The 18,218-nt window shown below is 30.1% G+C and overlaps 1 protein-coding gene across 1 annotated transcript; it reads left to right on the top strand.

The window, feature by feature from the left end:
- The first annotated feature begins 11,101 nt into the window (after positions 1 to 11,101).
- Positions 11,102 to 16,399, top strand: LOC129962828 (uncharacterized). The gene has a single exon (XM_056076826.1). It carries the CDS (start codon positions 11,102 to 11,104, stop codon positions 16,397 to 16,399), a length of 5,298 nt encoding a protein of 1,765 aa, XP_055932801.1.
- The last annotated feature ends 1,819 nt before the right edge of the window (positions 16,400 to 18,218 follow it).

Below are 18,218 nucleotides of genomic sequence, written 5' to 3'. Positions count from 1 at the left end.
GGTTTTGTACATAAGAGCAAAATTCTGTTTTATCTTAAGTTTTGACACATCGCAAATTCAAATGTAGATTGTGTTTTTCAGACAAAAAGTGATGTGTATATATCTATATATAAATGATGATTACAGTTTTATTGTAATGTTGGCAATCTTAGATCATTTGCACTCCAAAAATGATTTTATTTGATGTCTTTTATTGTCTGTACATGTATTATATAGGAATGAAACTTATGACCAAGCTATTGAAAAAATTTCAGATTCTTTTATTGAAGTTACTTTTTATGATAACATGGAATTCAAATTGAATTGAAAATTGTTCGATAATTTATTTCTTTTATTGTTTTATTTTTAATGTTAAATTATATATTTATTTCAAAATTATGAAGGTTGACAATCCAATTAATAGCAATACTTTGCTAATGTGCCTACAAAATAATGGAAAGTAAATCTAAATTATTTAAAACAGCTACTGTGTTAATATGTTTAACTTTTTTCAATTGTATGAGTGTGATGTAAATATACAATGAGAAATATATTTTTTAACTTGTGCTTTCAATTAACACTTATGAATGTATCAGTCATATGTATAGAATTTTGAACAACAGTTTTCTGAACTCTTAATAACAATGAGACATTATTTAGTTGTCTGTATTTCAGAAGATAACTAAGATCATTAATTGTTTTAACAGTTTTATCTTTTCTTAACATTAGTGTTAATAAATGTTTTGTTTATGATATAAATTTTCTGAAATGAATTATCATGAAAATTTTCTACTGTAAGAATTCTGATATAATTATTTGTTTTAAATCAAATTACAATCTATTGATAATTTTATATCATCATTATTTGTAACCTAACATATTCAACAGTAGAACCCAAAAAGAAGTTACTAATTTTGCAGCCCTGATTTCTTTTTTACAATTATTCAATAGCAAATTTTTCTTTTTGAAATCTCTCTTCAAATATAGATACATTCAATTTAAATATTAACTTTTTTTAAGTATATAATTCTAATTTTCAGTAAAATTATTTTTTAGTCGCTAATCTTTTATTTATTTACTGTATTGATTGTCTGTACTAAAAAGTTAAGTGACTACTGCATATGTATTTGTTATGAGATATTTTTCTTTTTCAATTTTGAAAGATTTTATTTAAGTCTTTTGTTAGGAATAGTAAGCTTTTTTTTTTTTTTCTATGTTATCCTAATAAAATAATTTTGATTTCATTTTTAATTATATTGCAACATATTTTAATATTTTACAATACTTTTACTAAGATATGAAAATTTCTTTTTTATTTTATAGATGAAATTTATATAGAAAAATCATCTAATTTATTTATTGTAAAAAATATTTTTCTTAAAAACTGTTTTGCATTTTTCTCTTAAAAGCAGTAATTCTTTTTCAGCAGTTATATTAATTTCAGTATATAAGTAATAATCCATAACTATAAAGTTATAGCTTTCAGCTATAAGATATAATAAGTTATTAAAAAGGATAATTAATTGGATAATCAAAAATTATAAATTGGCTAATTATATTATTTGAAACTCAAATTTCTCTTTGATAGTAGGGTAATATATATGTAGTATTAAGAAAGAAGAAAAGATAATGTGTTTGCCAGATATTTCTAATAAAAGTACCTTTCACTTAGCAATAAAATATATAAGGGACAAAGACATGCTTGCTACACCACTGGACAGAATATCCATTACTATATTGCATATAAATTAATTATAAATTTATCAGCTTAATGTTAAAAATCAATATTTCGAACAACTTTAAAATGTATATATACAGATAATATTATTTTAACGTATAAAAAACTAATGTTTAATATTTTTCATTTATTGATATATCTTTTTGGGCTCTTAATTTGCATTTTGCTTTTATCATCAGGGTTTTTATTTTTCAATGAAGCAATATAGGATTTATATGTTAATTTTAAAAGCAGAATTAAGTTTCTCACAAATTTTTAAAAATGGAAACAGTACGAAAAATGATAAAATAAGTGTTCCTTTTAATTCAGTACATTTTTTTATGCAGATACTTCAGTTTCATTCTATTAAAAGTATTGTACTGTTTCTTAATCATGTCTTCTTTATTTAGTGAGAGAAAAATGTGTCAAATGTGCTTAAAATTTAATTATTTTTTAACCCAATACTTGTATAACAATTGATCCTTGTATAAGAAAGAAATTTCAGTATAGTATAACCATTTCATAATTCAAATATTATTTGAAGCAACATGAAATAAAGCTCGGAAAATTGTTAATCTTGCTATTAAATGCAAAGAAATATTTATAAGTATGTGTGTGTGTTTCATTTGATGTAAAGGGTTTTGTGAAGAAAATGGCATATTTTACTTAGGTAATTTGTTGATGAAAAATAATTAAAAAAATTTTTAACAAATTGATCAATATTTTGAAATTAAGTGAAATCTTTTGTAAACTTGAGCTATTTATTTTTAAGTATTGAATGTTGCAATGATTTAACAATCAACCAACTAAATTTTTTACTGCAATTCAGGATATGCACATTTGTTTTGAAATAATTACATTTTCTTGTTTTCTTCTCAAGTCTTTTCCAGCTAAACTGCTATGCTTTTATTTCCATTTACTTAAAAATGTATTTGTACGTCAGTTTTGTTTTTTGTCAAGAAGACTTGTAAATGATAAATTCCTCCCTTCTTATATACATACATATGAAATAAATGAAAATTATGTTTTATAAAAATAGTTGACATTTCTATGAACATATATGGTTCTCCTTTTTCTATTTTCATTAATTATTTCATATTTTTCCTTATAAAGAATAGAAAATTTATAATATAGTATTTTGCAATACCTACAATAAATTTTAAAAGCAAAGTAATTGGAACTCAAACATAAAATAAAGGGAAATATGTAAGTTATTTAAGTAAAATCTTTGTGAGAAGTTATTGGTATAATTTATTCCTGCATTTGGTTCTTTAAAAAATTTTTTTCAAATGTTAATTTGTGTTCTAAAATATGCAGTGTTAATGAAGAAAAAAGAATTTATAATTTTTTTTTTCATGTATACTGAAATGGTTTGTTAGTCCCTCCCCCTTGTATCTTTATTTTTAAAAATAGCTAAAGTTCTCTTTTAATACTATGCAAGGTATCTCATTTTCATATTAGTGCATCTTAAATGTTAAAATCATTATGTAAATTCAGTGTTGTTTTGTGTCTTTTGTTACATTATTGTCCATAAAAAATAAACAAGTTAGGGCAGCATTACTTAGAAACTTCTTTTTGATAATACTTTAAAGAACTTAAATTATTGATTGTATTATTTAATAATATGTTACTGCATGTTGTCATCTTAATATTACTTTATCTTGAATACTATAATTATTGTTTCTTTATTCTAATAGGTAATTATATATTGGTAAGGTACAAAACTAATTCCCACGTTATGCCTGAATCTTGAATATAAACAGTGTGGGATATATATATAGCAATAAAATCTTTTACCTCCTGAATGCCAAAATATTGTAGTGGATAGTCTGTATCTGATGAAATTATTTTTTTAATCAAATATTGTTTCTACCTAGCATGCTGGGTAAAAAATTCATTATTTTCAACTGTGTTACCTTTGATTTGTTTATATGACATTAAAAGCTATTATTTTGGTAAAATAACTGAGAATATTTTAAATTTGATAATTAATGCTGAACATGTTGTTAATCTCTATTTTTAAAAATATGGATGATTTGACTGAATATATTCCTCTGATTTAAGTTAAATACGATACTCTAGATATCATACAATTATGCCAATCTTGAATATTATTTGCAATCCAAACAATGTTGTATGTCATGAAATTCAAAACTTACATGTTTATTACTTATTTTGAATAATTGTTTGTCATGCGTGTGTACATTTGCTTTACTCTTTGATGCTTTAAATATGTTGATCTACCCATTATTTATGAACTTATTTAAATTTATGGATTTCTAATTTCCTCTTTGTTTTTATCATCCAACTTTATACTGACATGAATTGTTACTTCCTTCACTCCTGTATGGCACTAAATGATCATTAGTAAAGTGTTACATTAATTACTGATTTGTCTTCTTTTTTTTTTTCTTTTTTTTTTTTTTTTTACTCAGACTTGCTTAGATTTTATTCAAAAGAATCAATGTCAATTTCTTCTTATTTTTTAAACAAATTTTAATTAAATGTGTAAAGATAAAGGACTATAGAGGAACTTAATGAGACTTTTTATTAGACGTATCCCTATACAAATTTAAGATATATATTAAGTATATGTTTGTACATTTAACCACCATATACAAAAAGAATCCAGTTAAAAAATATTCTTATAAATTAGCCTGATATAATTTCACAATAATAACAATGTTCAGAGGATAAAGACCATTGGGTTCAAGCATTACATGAAATTACTCCACATTAGCATATAATTTAAATTTAGAATGTTAGTATGAAATTGATTTTTTATATAATATCAAGATAATTTAAATATTACTGGGCAATTTTAAGTTATATAATCTAATAGTAAAGAAATTTTCAATTGTTATTTAAGTTATTTGTTTATATTATAAAGTTTGTTGAGTTTTATATTATAAAGCCTTTTTATAAATTGTGGTTTTGTCATGAATAGCAATTATTCAAATTATTAAATACAGGATAATAGTAGCTCCAACGTGGTTATTGGTTAAGGTTTCACAGTAATAAATTGTTCCTCTTTACCAATAACAATTTTTAGATTTGTTTATAAAGATAATTGAATATTTATCTTAAATTATCTAAATGTTAAATCATTAGTAAATATCTTTATCAGCTCGTTCCAAAAACTTTCGAGAGAAATAAAGGATTGAACAAGCATTTATCTTGCAGAAATTTATAAATACATTAAACTTCCTGGTATCAGATTAACCCTTTCTAGGGCCGTGGGAAGTATGCTTCCCACTAAATTTATCAATCTTTGTATGAAATTATGTAGGTTGGCATAAGTTCTAACAAATTTTTTTAATAAGTCAGAAACTTAGATGCTTCAGTTCTTTATCTCAGACAAAATGATGTGTCTTGATTTGTTACTTAATTATTAATTAATCAAATTAAATTTATCTAATAAGCTAAATGAACCTTTTTTTCTTATTCTAATTTCAAGCCTAATAATATTTTAACATAATATGACTAGGAAAAAAATGGCCCTTTAAAGGGTTAAGTGGCTGTTAGATGTATTTCCTGACAGTCTAAATTGAACAAATTATTTAAATATGACAATATTTTTGCAATAATGATATTTAATGTTTACTTAACCATTCTAAATATGTGTTGAAAATTAAATGTTAACTCACTGATGGCTAGTGAAACATACCATACCATTACTCCACCATAAATATTTTCTCATATTTTAGAATTAGCATTTTTTATTTTAACATTGTCATCAAAAACGTAGTTGTCAAGTATCTTATTACCAATCTTCCATTAATTAATATTGAGGAATCACACATTTATATTTTTTCAGCATAAAGATTTATTTTGGGAAAGATTTGTATGTCTTTAGTTTATTTGTATTATTCTCGCTACTTTCTAGTTTATAAGTGGATGATTCCTTTTCCACCATATTTACAGTCTTTATTATCTGTTTTGGTGGTTTCTGAATTTGTGAGATAAAAAAAAAGCTCCAAATTGTTATCCATAATTACAGAATCATTCTGTTCTTTTTATGTGTCATCATGTAATCGCACATTATTAAGGCACGCATCGTATGATTTATATGAATGTTTGTGTTTTAAATCTTAACATAACACGTTGTAAAAATCGAAAGACTGCCATGACATATAATAGATACACGAGGAACCATGTGACTGCTTGTTTCATTGTTAAGATTCTGTTCTAGAATATTTTGACAAAGTGTTAAAAAGCGGCAAGAGATTAAGGTATTCACTGTTGTCAGCTTAATGATTATGTTATTATTTTTGCATCATTTGTTAGCACTGCTTTTCAATTATTTATATCTCTTAAGACTTCTCCAAGTAGATTATCGATTTTTATTTATAAACCATTTTATATTGCTAAAAATATATCGTGTGACTGCTATAGTTAGTTGCTGTAGAAAGTGCAAAATAGAATGAAATGAATAATGAGTGTATGATATTCGCTTTCAAAAATAAGAAATCATTGGAACGTGCATTTATGTAGAAAAATAAAACATCTAACTTATAACTAATGTGGAACATATAAATATATATAAAAAAACTTGAATGGAACCTAAATATTTTTAAAAGAAATGTGGCTTTAAAATAATTAAAGAAGCATGGACCCAACATGTTAAATCAGTTCTTTAAGAATTTGACTAATGTATGGAATAACTCCAAAGACTTGCACTGTTTCTAGACAGATAAAATCAATGAAGTAGGAAAAAGAGTCCTTGGCATAAAAATTCAGGGTTTTTTTTTTTTTTTTTTTTTTTTTTTGCTCAATATTTCCGAATAGGAACTATTGAGGATAAGTATCAATGTATATATATATTCTAGATTGTTTTTTTTTTAATTATTCTATTGGTCGTTATTTGATTATCCAACGTTCCAAAATAATTATAATATAATAATAGATATTGTTTGGAGATTGAGAATGTGCACTTCGAATCGATGTTTATAAAATTTTAATTAATTAAAAATTAAGCTAAATTTTGATAATTTTCCATGATTTCCGAAAATATTATTGTATAGAAAATAAATTTTGCTTAAATGTCTTTTTTATAACAACTATTTAATAATAGAGCGAATTTTTCCGAATTTTATATATATATTTTGCTTTTCAATAACATTTTGCATTTTTACCCTGAAATTCAAATTATTTTCATTATTTTATTAAATAGCGAATCGTGTGATTTTCTTCAATGATTAAAAGCTGAAAAGAAGATACTTACGTTTAAAATCTATATCGTTTACAAAACAAATAAAGGAAGTTATTTGTTTATTACCAAGTAATAAACAAATTTCAAGTTACCATTTATTACCAAGTAAAATAGTAAAGTTAAATTATAACCTCAGAAAATAGATTTAGACGGATATTTACATTTTTAATAGCGCCGTGATGTGGGAAATTATGGAACTGTCACCGTGTGAGAGTTCCATGTACACAATAAACAGAACTTTAGTAAGGCAATTAAGATAACATGGGTTTAATGCCCCAAATCAAATATAACCAATATTTCCTGCGAATAGCTAGTGAAGAATTAAAAAAAAAAAGTGAAATTATAACCCCAGGAAAGTTAATGAATAGAACAGATATCAGGTTATTAAAATTACGCAGCTTGATATTTGGAGGAATCGTGAACATTAAGTTACGCGCAAGAGATTTAATTGATAATAAAAATTACCTATTTACACACAAAGCAGTTGGTCACAAAAAGCGGATTCCTTCGGTCATTACGGAACGAAGTAATGTCTAAGACATCGATGAAAGAGAAAAAAAAAATCATCCCAGCAAACTGGAAGGGTAAAGTAGATTCCTTTACATCTAAGTTACACTCTAGCAACATAATTTGTTAATGTAAGTAAAAGTCAAGATTACGACGCGAAAAATCACTTTTTAGTCGCTAATTTTTAAAATATTGCAGTTATCGAAAAACTTTTAACACAAAAGTTGTTCGTCTTAATGAGTCGCTAATTTGGCTAATTGGAATTGCTTTTCTATCTTGAATATTAAGAAAGTTATAGGGAAATTACATTTTCAAACTCCCACCATTTCTACCTCCTCCATTCTAGATTTCCTACTCCCACCATTTCTAGATGAGTTCCAGTTGAAAGTAAATGATTAGTGTGTGTGTGTGTTTTGGATTTTAGGAACTATGATTGATAAAGAACTGAAAACATTTTCCCGAAATCTTGTCATGAGGACCATTGCAATAGGTAGTCTTCCTATAGGAATCTATCTAACATGGAAAAGAGGAATTGTATGTTAACTCTTCCAAACAATTTCCAACAGAAAGATAAAAAGAAAAAGGAATAATCATTTACCTCTGAAAAAGGTACCCTGAAAAATATTAGAGATTTCATCGTCTCCAAGCCGAGAAGCTTTAGATGAAATAATTTCCCACTGAATTTTTCCTGGAATTTCTCCAAGAATTTCATAATATTTGCTCTGTCTATAGCTGTCTGTTGCTTTTCTTTTTGAGATTTGCTTGATGCGTGAGTTGATGTCTTCCGATGCGATCCATTCAATGCATGGGCTGATTTCTGTTACTGATTTTGCGATCAAGTCCGCTTTTTCATTCCATGATATTGTCGAATGCCCTGGGATCCATAGAAAAGTAATATGTTGGTTAATCTGAGATTTTTCCACAATATTGCCCACAATTTTATGAATGATGGATGGGGATTTATATGAAAATTTTTGAAGTGCTGTAAGAACTGAAAGACTATCTGTAAGAAGAAGTAAAGGTTTCTCAGGAACGGAAAGATAGTCCAGAGCCTGGCAAATTGCAAGAGCTTCAGATGTAAAAATTGAATTGATGTTGTGGGTTCGAAGAGCAAATTGAGACAGATCCGAAGTGCCAGCGATTGAAGTTAAGTTTTGCGATTTTGATGCATCACTTACGATTATGAAACATTGTTTGAAGTCCTTTTGTAGCGTTTCTTGAAAACTGCCATTAATAGCTGAGTGTGGGAGAGATTTGTTTTGAAAAGGGTATTGTGAAATAATAAAACTGCAATTTTCTCTTGGAATTTGCAAAAAATGTTGATCAGAAATAATGCGATTCCAATTAATGTTTAGATCAGAAAAAAATTTTATCCAAAAAAGTTTTTTTTGTGTGTGTGTGTGTGTGTGTGTGTGTGTGTGTGTGTGTGTGTGTGTGTGTGTGTGTGTGTGTGTGTGTGTGTGTGTGTGTGTGTGTGTGTGTGTGTGTGTGTGTGTGTGTGTGTGTGTGTGTGTGTGTGTGTGTGTGTGTTTTAATTTTGTCAACAGTTTCATTGCTGAGCTTCACTTCAACAATGAAATCATATTTTTATAAGCTGCACTGAAAATATTTTTTGAAAAATAAATTACATGGCAGAAAATGGTATAATTGAAAGTTTTCTTTAATTTTAAAATGATATAAAACTTTTTTTGGGCTGTAATATTTTCCGAAGTTGTGGAAGAAAACACCAAACTTTTGACTAATTTTTAATTAATTAAAGCAGTAATTAAAATTTTAAAAAGACATTCCAAAGCGCACATTTCTATTCTTCAAAGTATATATGTGCCAAGTTTAGCTGATCTAGGCTAAATGGTCTGGTCTCTAGAGGACAAACACAATCAGATACACACGCATTTATCTTTATAATTAGTAAATATAGAGACTGAATAGAGTAATGAGAAAATCTCGCAAACCTTCAGCAATCACATAAGGTGCGTTTTTCATGTTTCACGAGTATTGGTTTACTAGATTAAAGAGATCTTCATAAACAGATTTGCAAGATTTTCACATTATTCGTCAAATAAGAATTGGCGAATAATGGAGCAAATTCAAAAATAGTTTTTGAGTTCTGATTCTTCTTTCTAATGAAATTATATTTTTCAGAAAATAGCACCCGGATCTGTAATGTCTGATAATTTAGAGGAATCATGGACATGAAATTATATCTACATGATTTAAAGAAAATTAAATATAACCAATATTCCCAGCAAACCATTCCAATGATCGTTTCCAAGAAAATACACTAGTCAGCGCCAAGTTTCCTCAAGGCGGATTGGCCTAATATGAGTAAAATGCTGATTGTTTTAAAATTGTAACATTCGAAATTTCATGGTTCATTCAGATTTGATTGCAGAAAATTTTTGGTGCATATTTATTGAACGGAACAAAATAAGATATCAGTATTTAAGTCATTTAAATCCTTTCGGGAGCAAAAATTAAAAGCTGAATTTTATGATGAACCTAAGAAACTTTTATTAATATTAAGAAAATTGCAGAGATATTGCATGAGTTAGGTAAACTATTATATAGTGTACATTTTATTTCAATGCTGAACAACTCGTTCGAAACGTTCAATAATAATAATTTTAAAAAAACATATATAGTTTAGTAATTATTCCCGTATAGTACTATAAGTCACGAATCTGAATTTTAATGGGGTTTTTTTATGAAATTTAACTGGTGGGAACAAATAAGGATAGTTAAGAGAGCAAGACTTAATTTTGGTTTTTTTCGCGAATGCTAGCATTCTTTTATCTAATTCCTTTTCCCCCGTGTTTTTTAAAATATAGGTTGCATTAGAGTTATATTCATTAATTAATAGTTCTTTATAATAATATTTACAAATTAAACAGAAATTATTTGCTGATTTATCTATTACTGTAATAACAAATTTTTCTTTTAAATTTTTTTATTTCTTTTTTTAATATTTTGCTAAAATAAATCCCTCGTTCTTTAGATCTGTCAATATCTGTATTCATTTTTGCTTTAATTTCCTCTGAAATTCGCACTTTCCATTCTCCGAAACCTTCCGCAGGCCAATGGTAATTAATTTAGCAATAAAAATATCCGAATCTTTTCCAATAGAAATTAAGATTTTATTATTGTTTATTTTTCTCTTAATCTAAATTTAGTTCCTCTTTCATTAACTCTCTTAAGAGTTGGATTCAATAATTTTTAAATTTCCTGTAACAATATGACCTTTATCCACATCTATAAAATCTTTATAGCTTTCCTTATTACAATTACTTTCTGTTTTATTTATTTTATCTAAATTTTTGCTATAGTAATTATAATTATAAATTTGTTTCCTTAAAGTTGATGTATAACTAAATGCTATTGCGACAATTGCTTTATCCGTTGATACGGATTGTACATAGATGGCGCTCCCGCCTGTTGTTTATTTCCTGTTTGTAAATATCCACCCCCGAGAGCGGGGACTTGCGTGGCAGGCACGGACCCCAGCGGTAATGGAATTTACCCTGAGCTTTAAACTCTGTTGTTATTGTTAATAAAAAAATATCTAAAGGCACCGAGAGTTGGAATTTCTTCATTAAGCACCACCACTGACCACAGTTGCAACATGGTGCATCGGCCGGGAAATTAATCAAGATTGGATACGGGTAAGACCTTTGATATTTTATTTAAGCATGGATAAATTAACAAAGATAATAGAAAAGAGAAGCAGTGTTCGCAGCAGCGTCACTAAGCTACTAAAAAGAGCGCATGTAGCTCTGGAGGAAGAAAAAGAAAAAAGCGACTTAAATACTTTGGAAGAAATCCTTGAACTTTTAGGAACTAAAGAGGAAATTTTAAAACAATATAATCAAGAAGTAGAAGACCTTATTACCGATCCAGAAAAATTCAAATCGGAATTAAAAGGATCTGAAGAATATGAGGATAAAATATTAACAGTCAAAATTAAATTGAGGTGTCATCTAAAACAGGTCACCGTAAATACTTCTGCCCAGGAATCTAATTCGAGCCTAAACAAATCAATAAATGCAGTTTCGGCTCTTAAACTACCTAAATTAGAAATTCCACGATTTTCTGGAGATACAAATTTCATGGAATTCCTTAATTGCTATAATAGTGCAATCGGATATAATGACTCCTTAACTAAAATAGAAAAATTTCAATACTTAAAATCGTTGCTTTCTCCCCCCGCGTACAACGTAGTTGCTGGATTTGAGTTAAATGAAAAGAATTATGATTCTTGTATTGAGCTTTTAAATCAACGCTATGGGCGTAAGGATTTCATCATAAATTCCTATATGTCTAGACTACTAAATTTAGAGCCCGTTAGAAATTCCTCCCATGTTAAAGGCTTGCGTAGATTGTATGACGACATTGAAATAAATATAAGAAATTTAAAATCTCTAGATGTTACGGAGGGATCTTATGGTCATTTGTTGAATCCTTTATTATTAAAATTATTGCCCCAAGATTTGGTTTTAGATTTTCATCGGAAGCGCAGTAAGGATAATAACTGTGAGGTTTCGGAAATTATGGATTTCTTAAGAAACGAAGTTGAATCGAGGGAAATTTGTGAGTCGATTATTAGTAACCCAAAAAGTTCTGAAATTCAACGCACCTTTTCTCCAAATTATAATAGGTATCAAAAAAATTATTTAAGGCCAAAAAATGTTTCGTCCGCAGCGGCATTGCATACCCAGGTAAAAGGTGTTTGTATATTTTGCGATTGCGTAAACGGTCATGATTCAACAAATTGTAAACTTTTGAATATCGAAGAAAAAATAAATAAACTTAAGGTTGAGGGTAGATGTTGGAACTGTTTTAAAAAAAATCATATGAGCAGATTCTGTAAATCAGGTATCGTGTGTAAAAAATGTTCTTCTAAATTTCACCATGAATCAGTATGTAGAAAAAATGATAACCCTCTTAGCAGTGTGAGAAACGTAGCTGGAAGGCAAACTGAAATCTCAAGTAATTCTCATAATTCGCCTTCGATGTTAAATAAAAATGTTGAAAATATTTCTGTATCGCATAGTAATGTTAATGCGAAAAATAAGGCCTTTTTACAAACTTGTTCGGTCTTTGCTAGTTCGGATAAAAGGTCGGTATTAACAAGTGCCATTTTGGATAGCGCTTCTCACAAGAGTTTTATCTCGGCTAAATTAGCTAAAGCGTTAAATCTCAAACCAATAAGATACGAAGAGCTTGCTATATATTCTTTTGGCCAAACTACGGCTCATAAAAAACGATATCCGGTCGTATGCTTGAAGCTTGAGAATAGGCATGATCGAACAAAATTTTATATTCTCGAAGCTCTTGTAATAGAAATAATTTCTAACTTGTCTTTAAACATTCCAGACGACTCTATTTTGAGCGAGTTGAAGACGAAAAACATACAACTTGCCGACTCATTTGACAAGGGGGTTCCGGTGGAAATTCTAGTGGGCAGTGACTCCTTTTGGGAAGTTGTTTATGACCAACGGGAAAGGGTCTGTCAGAACACCTGGGTCATAAATTCAGTCTTCGGGTGGCTAATAGGGGGTGTCGGTAAGAGGGACGATTCGACAGAAAGTTGCGAAAATGTTTGTTTGATAATGGATTCTTCTTCTATTTTGTTTGAGCTCAATAAATTTTGGGAGATAGAGGAATTTCCTAACGAAATACGAGGTCTTTCTGAGAGGGATGATCAATTAATTAAAACCTTCGAAAATAATTTGAAATTTAATGGAAAACGGTATGTTTGCAAATTAATGTGGAAAGATAATATGGGACCTCCAGTTGAATTGGATTCTAATTTTGAAGTTGCGGAAAGGCGCTTTAATTCAATGGAAAGGAAATTAAATAAAAATCCCGAAATTGCGGACCAGTACAAAAAAATTGTTAAGGATCAATTAGAATGCGATATTGTCGGAAAATGTGTTTATAAAGACACTCGGACGGGATATTATATGCCTCACAGAGCGGTTATCCGTGACGATAAAGCTACGACTCAAGTAAGAATAGTCTATGATTGTAGTAGTAAGGGAGGGGAAAATAAAAAATCTTTGAATGATTCACTTGAGACAGGAGTTAATCTTAATGCCAATTTATTGGATGTTATTCTTAAATTTCGGGAAAATCAAATTGCGTTTTGCGGAGATTTAGAAAAGGCATTTCTTATGATAGAGATTGCAGAGGAAGATAGAAAATATCTAAAATTTTTATGGTTTCCGGACGATACGGGCGGCTCAAAGCAAGTATTTAATTTTAATCGTCTTCCCTTTGGCTTAACTACATCTCCCTTTGCTTTGGCTTGCGTTTTAAAATTTCATATAAGGAAATTTAGAGATAAATATCCTAAATGTTGTGAAATGTTAAATTCTCTATATGTCGACGACTTATATTATGGAGCAGATACCGCGCAGGATGCTTATCAGTTAACTTCTTCTGCTATAGATATATTACGCTCCGCCGGGTTTAATTTAAGGAAATTAAGAACTAATTGTGTCGAGTTAAATAAACTTTGGTTTGAGAATGGGTATAAAGAAAATACTGATCATGGGCAAGGATCGGGTTTCTTAGGATTGAATTGGGATCCAATTGAGGATGAAATTAAGTTGAATTTAAAGGATGTTAGGAATTCCTTGGAATTTGGAATCACCAACGGAACTTCTAAAAGACATGTGCTGAGAGTAATCTCTCAAATTTTCGATCCTTGTGGACTAATCAGCCCTTTTGTAATCACAGTTAAAATTCTCATTCAAGAATTATGGAAAAGGAGCCTCGAATGGGATGAACAGCTACCACAGGATTTGGAAGAAAAATGGAACACTTGGTGCTCTGAACTCTCTGCTATAGATAACTTGCGGATTGAACGAAAACTGTTTACGAAATTAAGAACGAATGACATTTCACTCCACATCTTCTGTGACGCTAGTCCTAAAGCCTATGGGGCTGTGGCGTATTTCCGATACATCACCGAAGAAGGAAGTGCTAAGGTGAGCTTTATTATGTCTAAAAGTAAGGTTGCTCCTTTGAAAACCTTAACCCTTGCGAGATTGGAACTGATGGCAGCACTCATCGGTGCTCGCTTAGCGAAATACTTGCAGGACACCTTTCCATCTTTAATTAAAAGAGTTTATTTATGGAGTGACTCGAAAATTGTTATCCATTGGGTGAAGGGATCGGCAAAAATATGGAAACCCTTTGTGTGTAACAGAGTAACTCAGGTGCAGTTACTTACTTCTCCGCTCTGTTGGAACCATTGTAGTGGATCGGAAAACCCTGCTGATTTAACTACGAGAGGGGAATCGGCGAAAGCATTTCTCTCAAGTTCTCTTTGGTGGACGGGACCTGAGTGGCTGTCTCGGCCGGTACATTCGTGGCCTGTGCAGTGTTCGTCAATTCTCTCTGATTCCATTTGTGATAAAGAAATATTTTCCTCAGAGCGACGGAGAACTGAAACCGTCAACACAATGGTTGTTACTACCAATGTTGATGACTGTATTTCAAGCTGTATTAACATTGATAAATACAGCAATCTTCGAAAACTTTTGCGTGTTACAGCTTTTGTGAAAAGGTTTATGAACAATTCTAAACCTCGTTCTTTAAAATTTAGTGGACCTTTTAGTGCTTTCGAACTTCAGGAAGCCTTACATTCTTGGATCAAGGCTACTCAAATAAAATATTTCGGAGCTGAAATTCACCAGCTTCTTTCTAAGAGTGTCATCTCCAAGGACTCGTGCGTATATAATCTGAGTCCTGAACTCGATGAAAATAATCTGCTGCAATTGAAGGGTCGTCTGCAGTTTTTTAGCGGTGACATGAGGGCGAAGCATCCTTGGCTTCTCCCATCCAACGATAAATTTGTAAAATTACTGATATTGGATGCTCATTTCAAGATGGGCCATTTAGGTGTTGAAGGTACCTTAACTCACTTGCGCGAACAATTCTGGATCATCAAAGGTAGACAATTTGTAAAAAGGGTATTGAATGACTGTCTCATATGTAGACGTTTTAAGGTAAAGACTGGAGAACAGGTGGTAGCTCCACTACCTCCTGACAGAATTCTAGAACATTCACCATTTGATGTATCTGGCGTAGACTTTGCAGGACCTTTTTTTGTGAATGACTCTAATGATAAGTGTTATCTGATAATATTTACTTGTGCTGTAGTAAGAGCTGTTCATTTAGAATTAGTTAATAATATGAGTACTGATTCATTTTTATTAGCTTTTAGGAGATTTATTTCTCGTAGAGGTTTGTGTTCTGTAATTTACTCTGATAATGCTAAAACATTTAAAAAGGCAAATTCTGAATTAAGTAAATGGTGGAAATATATTAATAATCCTGAAGTTAAAAATGTATTTGCCTCCAAAGGTATTGTTTGGAAATTTATTGTTGAGAGGAGTCCATGGTGGGGAGGGTTTTGGGAAAGGCAGATACGTACAATTAAAACTTGTTTAAAGAAGATTATTGGCAAATCAAGTCTTTCTTTTAAGGAATTAGAAACCATTTTTTTAGAAATTGAAGCTATTGTTAATTCTAGGCCTATCACGTATCTGTACAATGAACCTTCCGAACCTTCACCACTCACTCCTTCTCATTTTCTAATTGGGAAAAGATTAGCATCTTTACCAGTAATACAATCTAAAATTGAGGAATTAAATGTAAATAGAGATTCTTTAACAAAAAGGATTAAATATCAACAAACAATTTTGAATCATTTTTGGAATAGGTGGAGAAAGGAATATTTGCTTAATTTGAGATCAGCTTATATCTCTCCACAGCCAGGTAAGATTTGTTCATTTAAGGTAAATGATGCCGTTTTAATTAATGATGAGCGTTATCCAAGGAATATGTGGATGATAGGAAGAATTTTGGAGTTGTGTCCAGGACGAGACGGACAAGTTCGTTCTCTTCTCATCAAAACTCCCAAAGGAAACATAAAACGCTCAGTTCAACTTGTTTGCAATTTAGAGATAAATCCTTAAATATATATGTTTAGTTAATAATTGTATTGTTTGTATATGGTATTGAAATTTAATTCATAAATTTTCATTAATCGGAAGAATATTTTATATTATTGTAATGTTATGATTTATGCATTTCTATTTTTCATCTTGTTTATGATTATATTTGTAATATGGAAAATGAACTTATGTAAGTTCAGGTGGGGAGTGATACGGATTGTACATAGATGGCGCTCCCGCCTGTTGTTTATTTCCTGTTTGTAAATATCCACCCCCGAGAGCGGGGACTTGCGTGGCAGGCACGGACCCCAGCGGTAATGGAATTTACCCTGAGCTTTAAACTCTGTTGTTATTGTTAATAAAAAAATATCTAAAGGCACCGAGAGTTGGAATTTCTTCATTAAGCACCACCACTGACCACAGTTGCAACATCCGTTAAAGGAAAAAATATATTATTGTTATTATTTGTTATATATTATTATCAGAGCCTTACACCAGAACTTTTGTTTTCCATAGAATAAAATACTTCTGCATTGATTCCTTCAACGCAAGTACTCGTCGGCGAATAACAGGTATTTTCTTCTTCACGTAAAATTTCTAATATTTCTTCCATTGACTTGTCACGTTGGGTTTTGAGAATTTCTCGTACTTTAGAGAATTTTCTTTTCAGTCCGCGCACTGTATAGTAAACGAACTTCCTAGGTGTGACATCCAATCCTAAAGAATAACACTTCGTAGCAATTCCTCTTGCTCTGGCAACATAATCGTTTGCCGATTCATTAATTTTCATTTGAAGATTTTTCAATTCATTGCCGGCATCTATTTTGCGGTCTTCTGTTTGACCCGTGAATGTTGACTTCATTTTATTCCAAAGAATTTTTGCATTTTCCTCTCCTGCAAACTGTAGGGCCTGTTCGTCTGACAATGATAACTTAATATAAGCAACGGCGTCAGAATTTTTCTGGTTCCATTCTGCTACATCTTTTTCACTTAGATTATCTGGTTTCACCGTGGATATCACAGAGTCCAATCTTTTCAAACTCAGTGCTGCCTGTATTTTCAATGACCAAATAAATAATTAGTTCCATTCAGCTCAGGGACATTTAATTTATCCATGCTGGCGATTTCGGTTTTGACAGTTTCGTTTTAGTCACACAGTTCACTTAGAAATTTTAACGAAACATAAAAACGTTTAATTTAGCACGAACCAGAACCATGCTCTCCTGCCAATTTGTTGTTACTTTTCAATAAATCTCAGCATGGTTCTTGAAGACAGCACATTTATTAAACATAGAAAACGAAAAGAAACGAACACAGGTATTGACAATTACGCACACAGCATCATGTTAAAACAGTTCGCGGGAGGAATGCATCGGTACGAAGCGGCAGAAGCGTAATCACTCAAATATTCCTACGCGAGAAAAATAGTCCACTCGCTTCATCCCAACAATTGCTAATTAGTCTAGATTCATCAGTGTTTTAGTAGTAACTACATTTGCGCTCTCTAAATGCAATGGTGCTTTTTCCTTTTTTTAGTTTTTAGTTTCGATTCCGAAATAATTTAAATTTAGATTTTTTCAGAAATAGGTTTTAATTTCATATATATATACTTTTTTTACATTTAATTTTTTTTTATTCACAGTCTATGTGCATTGAAACTTTCTCGTATAATCTTCAATCTCTACCAATAACAAGTGTGTGTGCGTGAGAAAATATTAGTAATCATTAATAACAGCGAAACAACTCGTCGCCATAGTGATAAACAAAAGCTATTTCATTTCATTCCCTTGGCATATCGAATTTAAGTAATAAAATAGTCAAGAAGGTCTTTAAATATTTT

The sequence above is a fragment of the Argiope bruennichi genome, chromosome 3 (assembly GCF_947563725.1).
Source record: "Argiope bruennichi chromosome 3, qqArgBrue1.1, whole genome shotgun sequence".
NCBI lineage: Eukaryota > Metazoa > Arthropoda > Arachnida > Araneae > Araneidae > Argiope > Argiope bruennichi.
The sequence above is the reverse complement of the archived record's forward strand: the minus strand, read 5'-3'. Positions and strand labels throughout refer to the sequence as shown.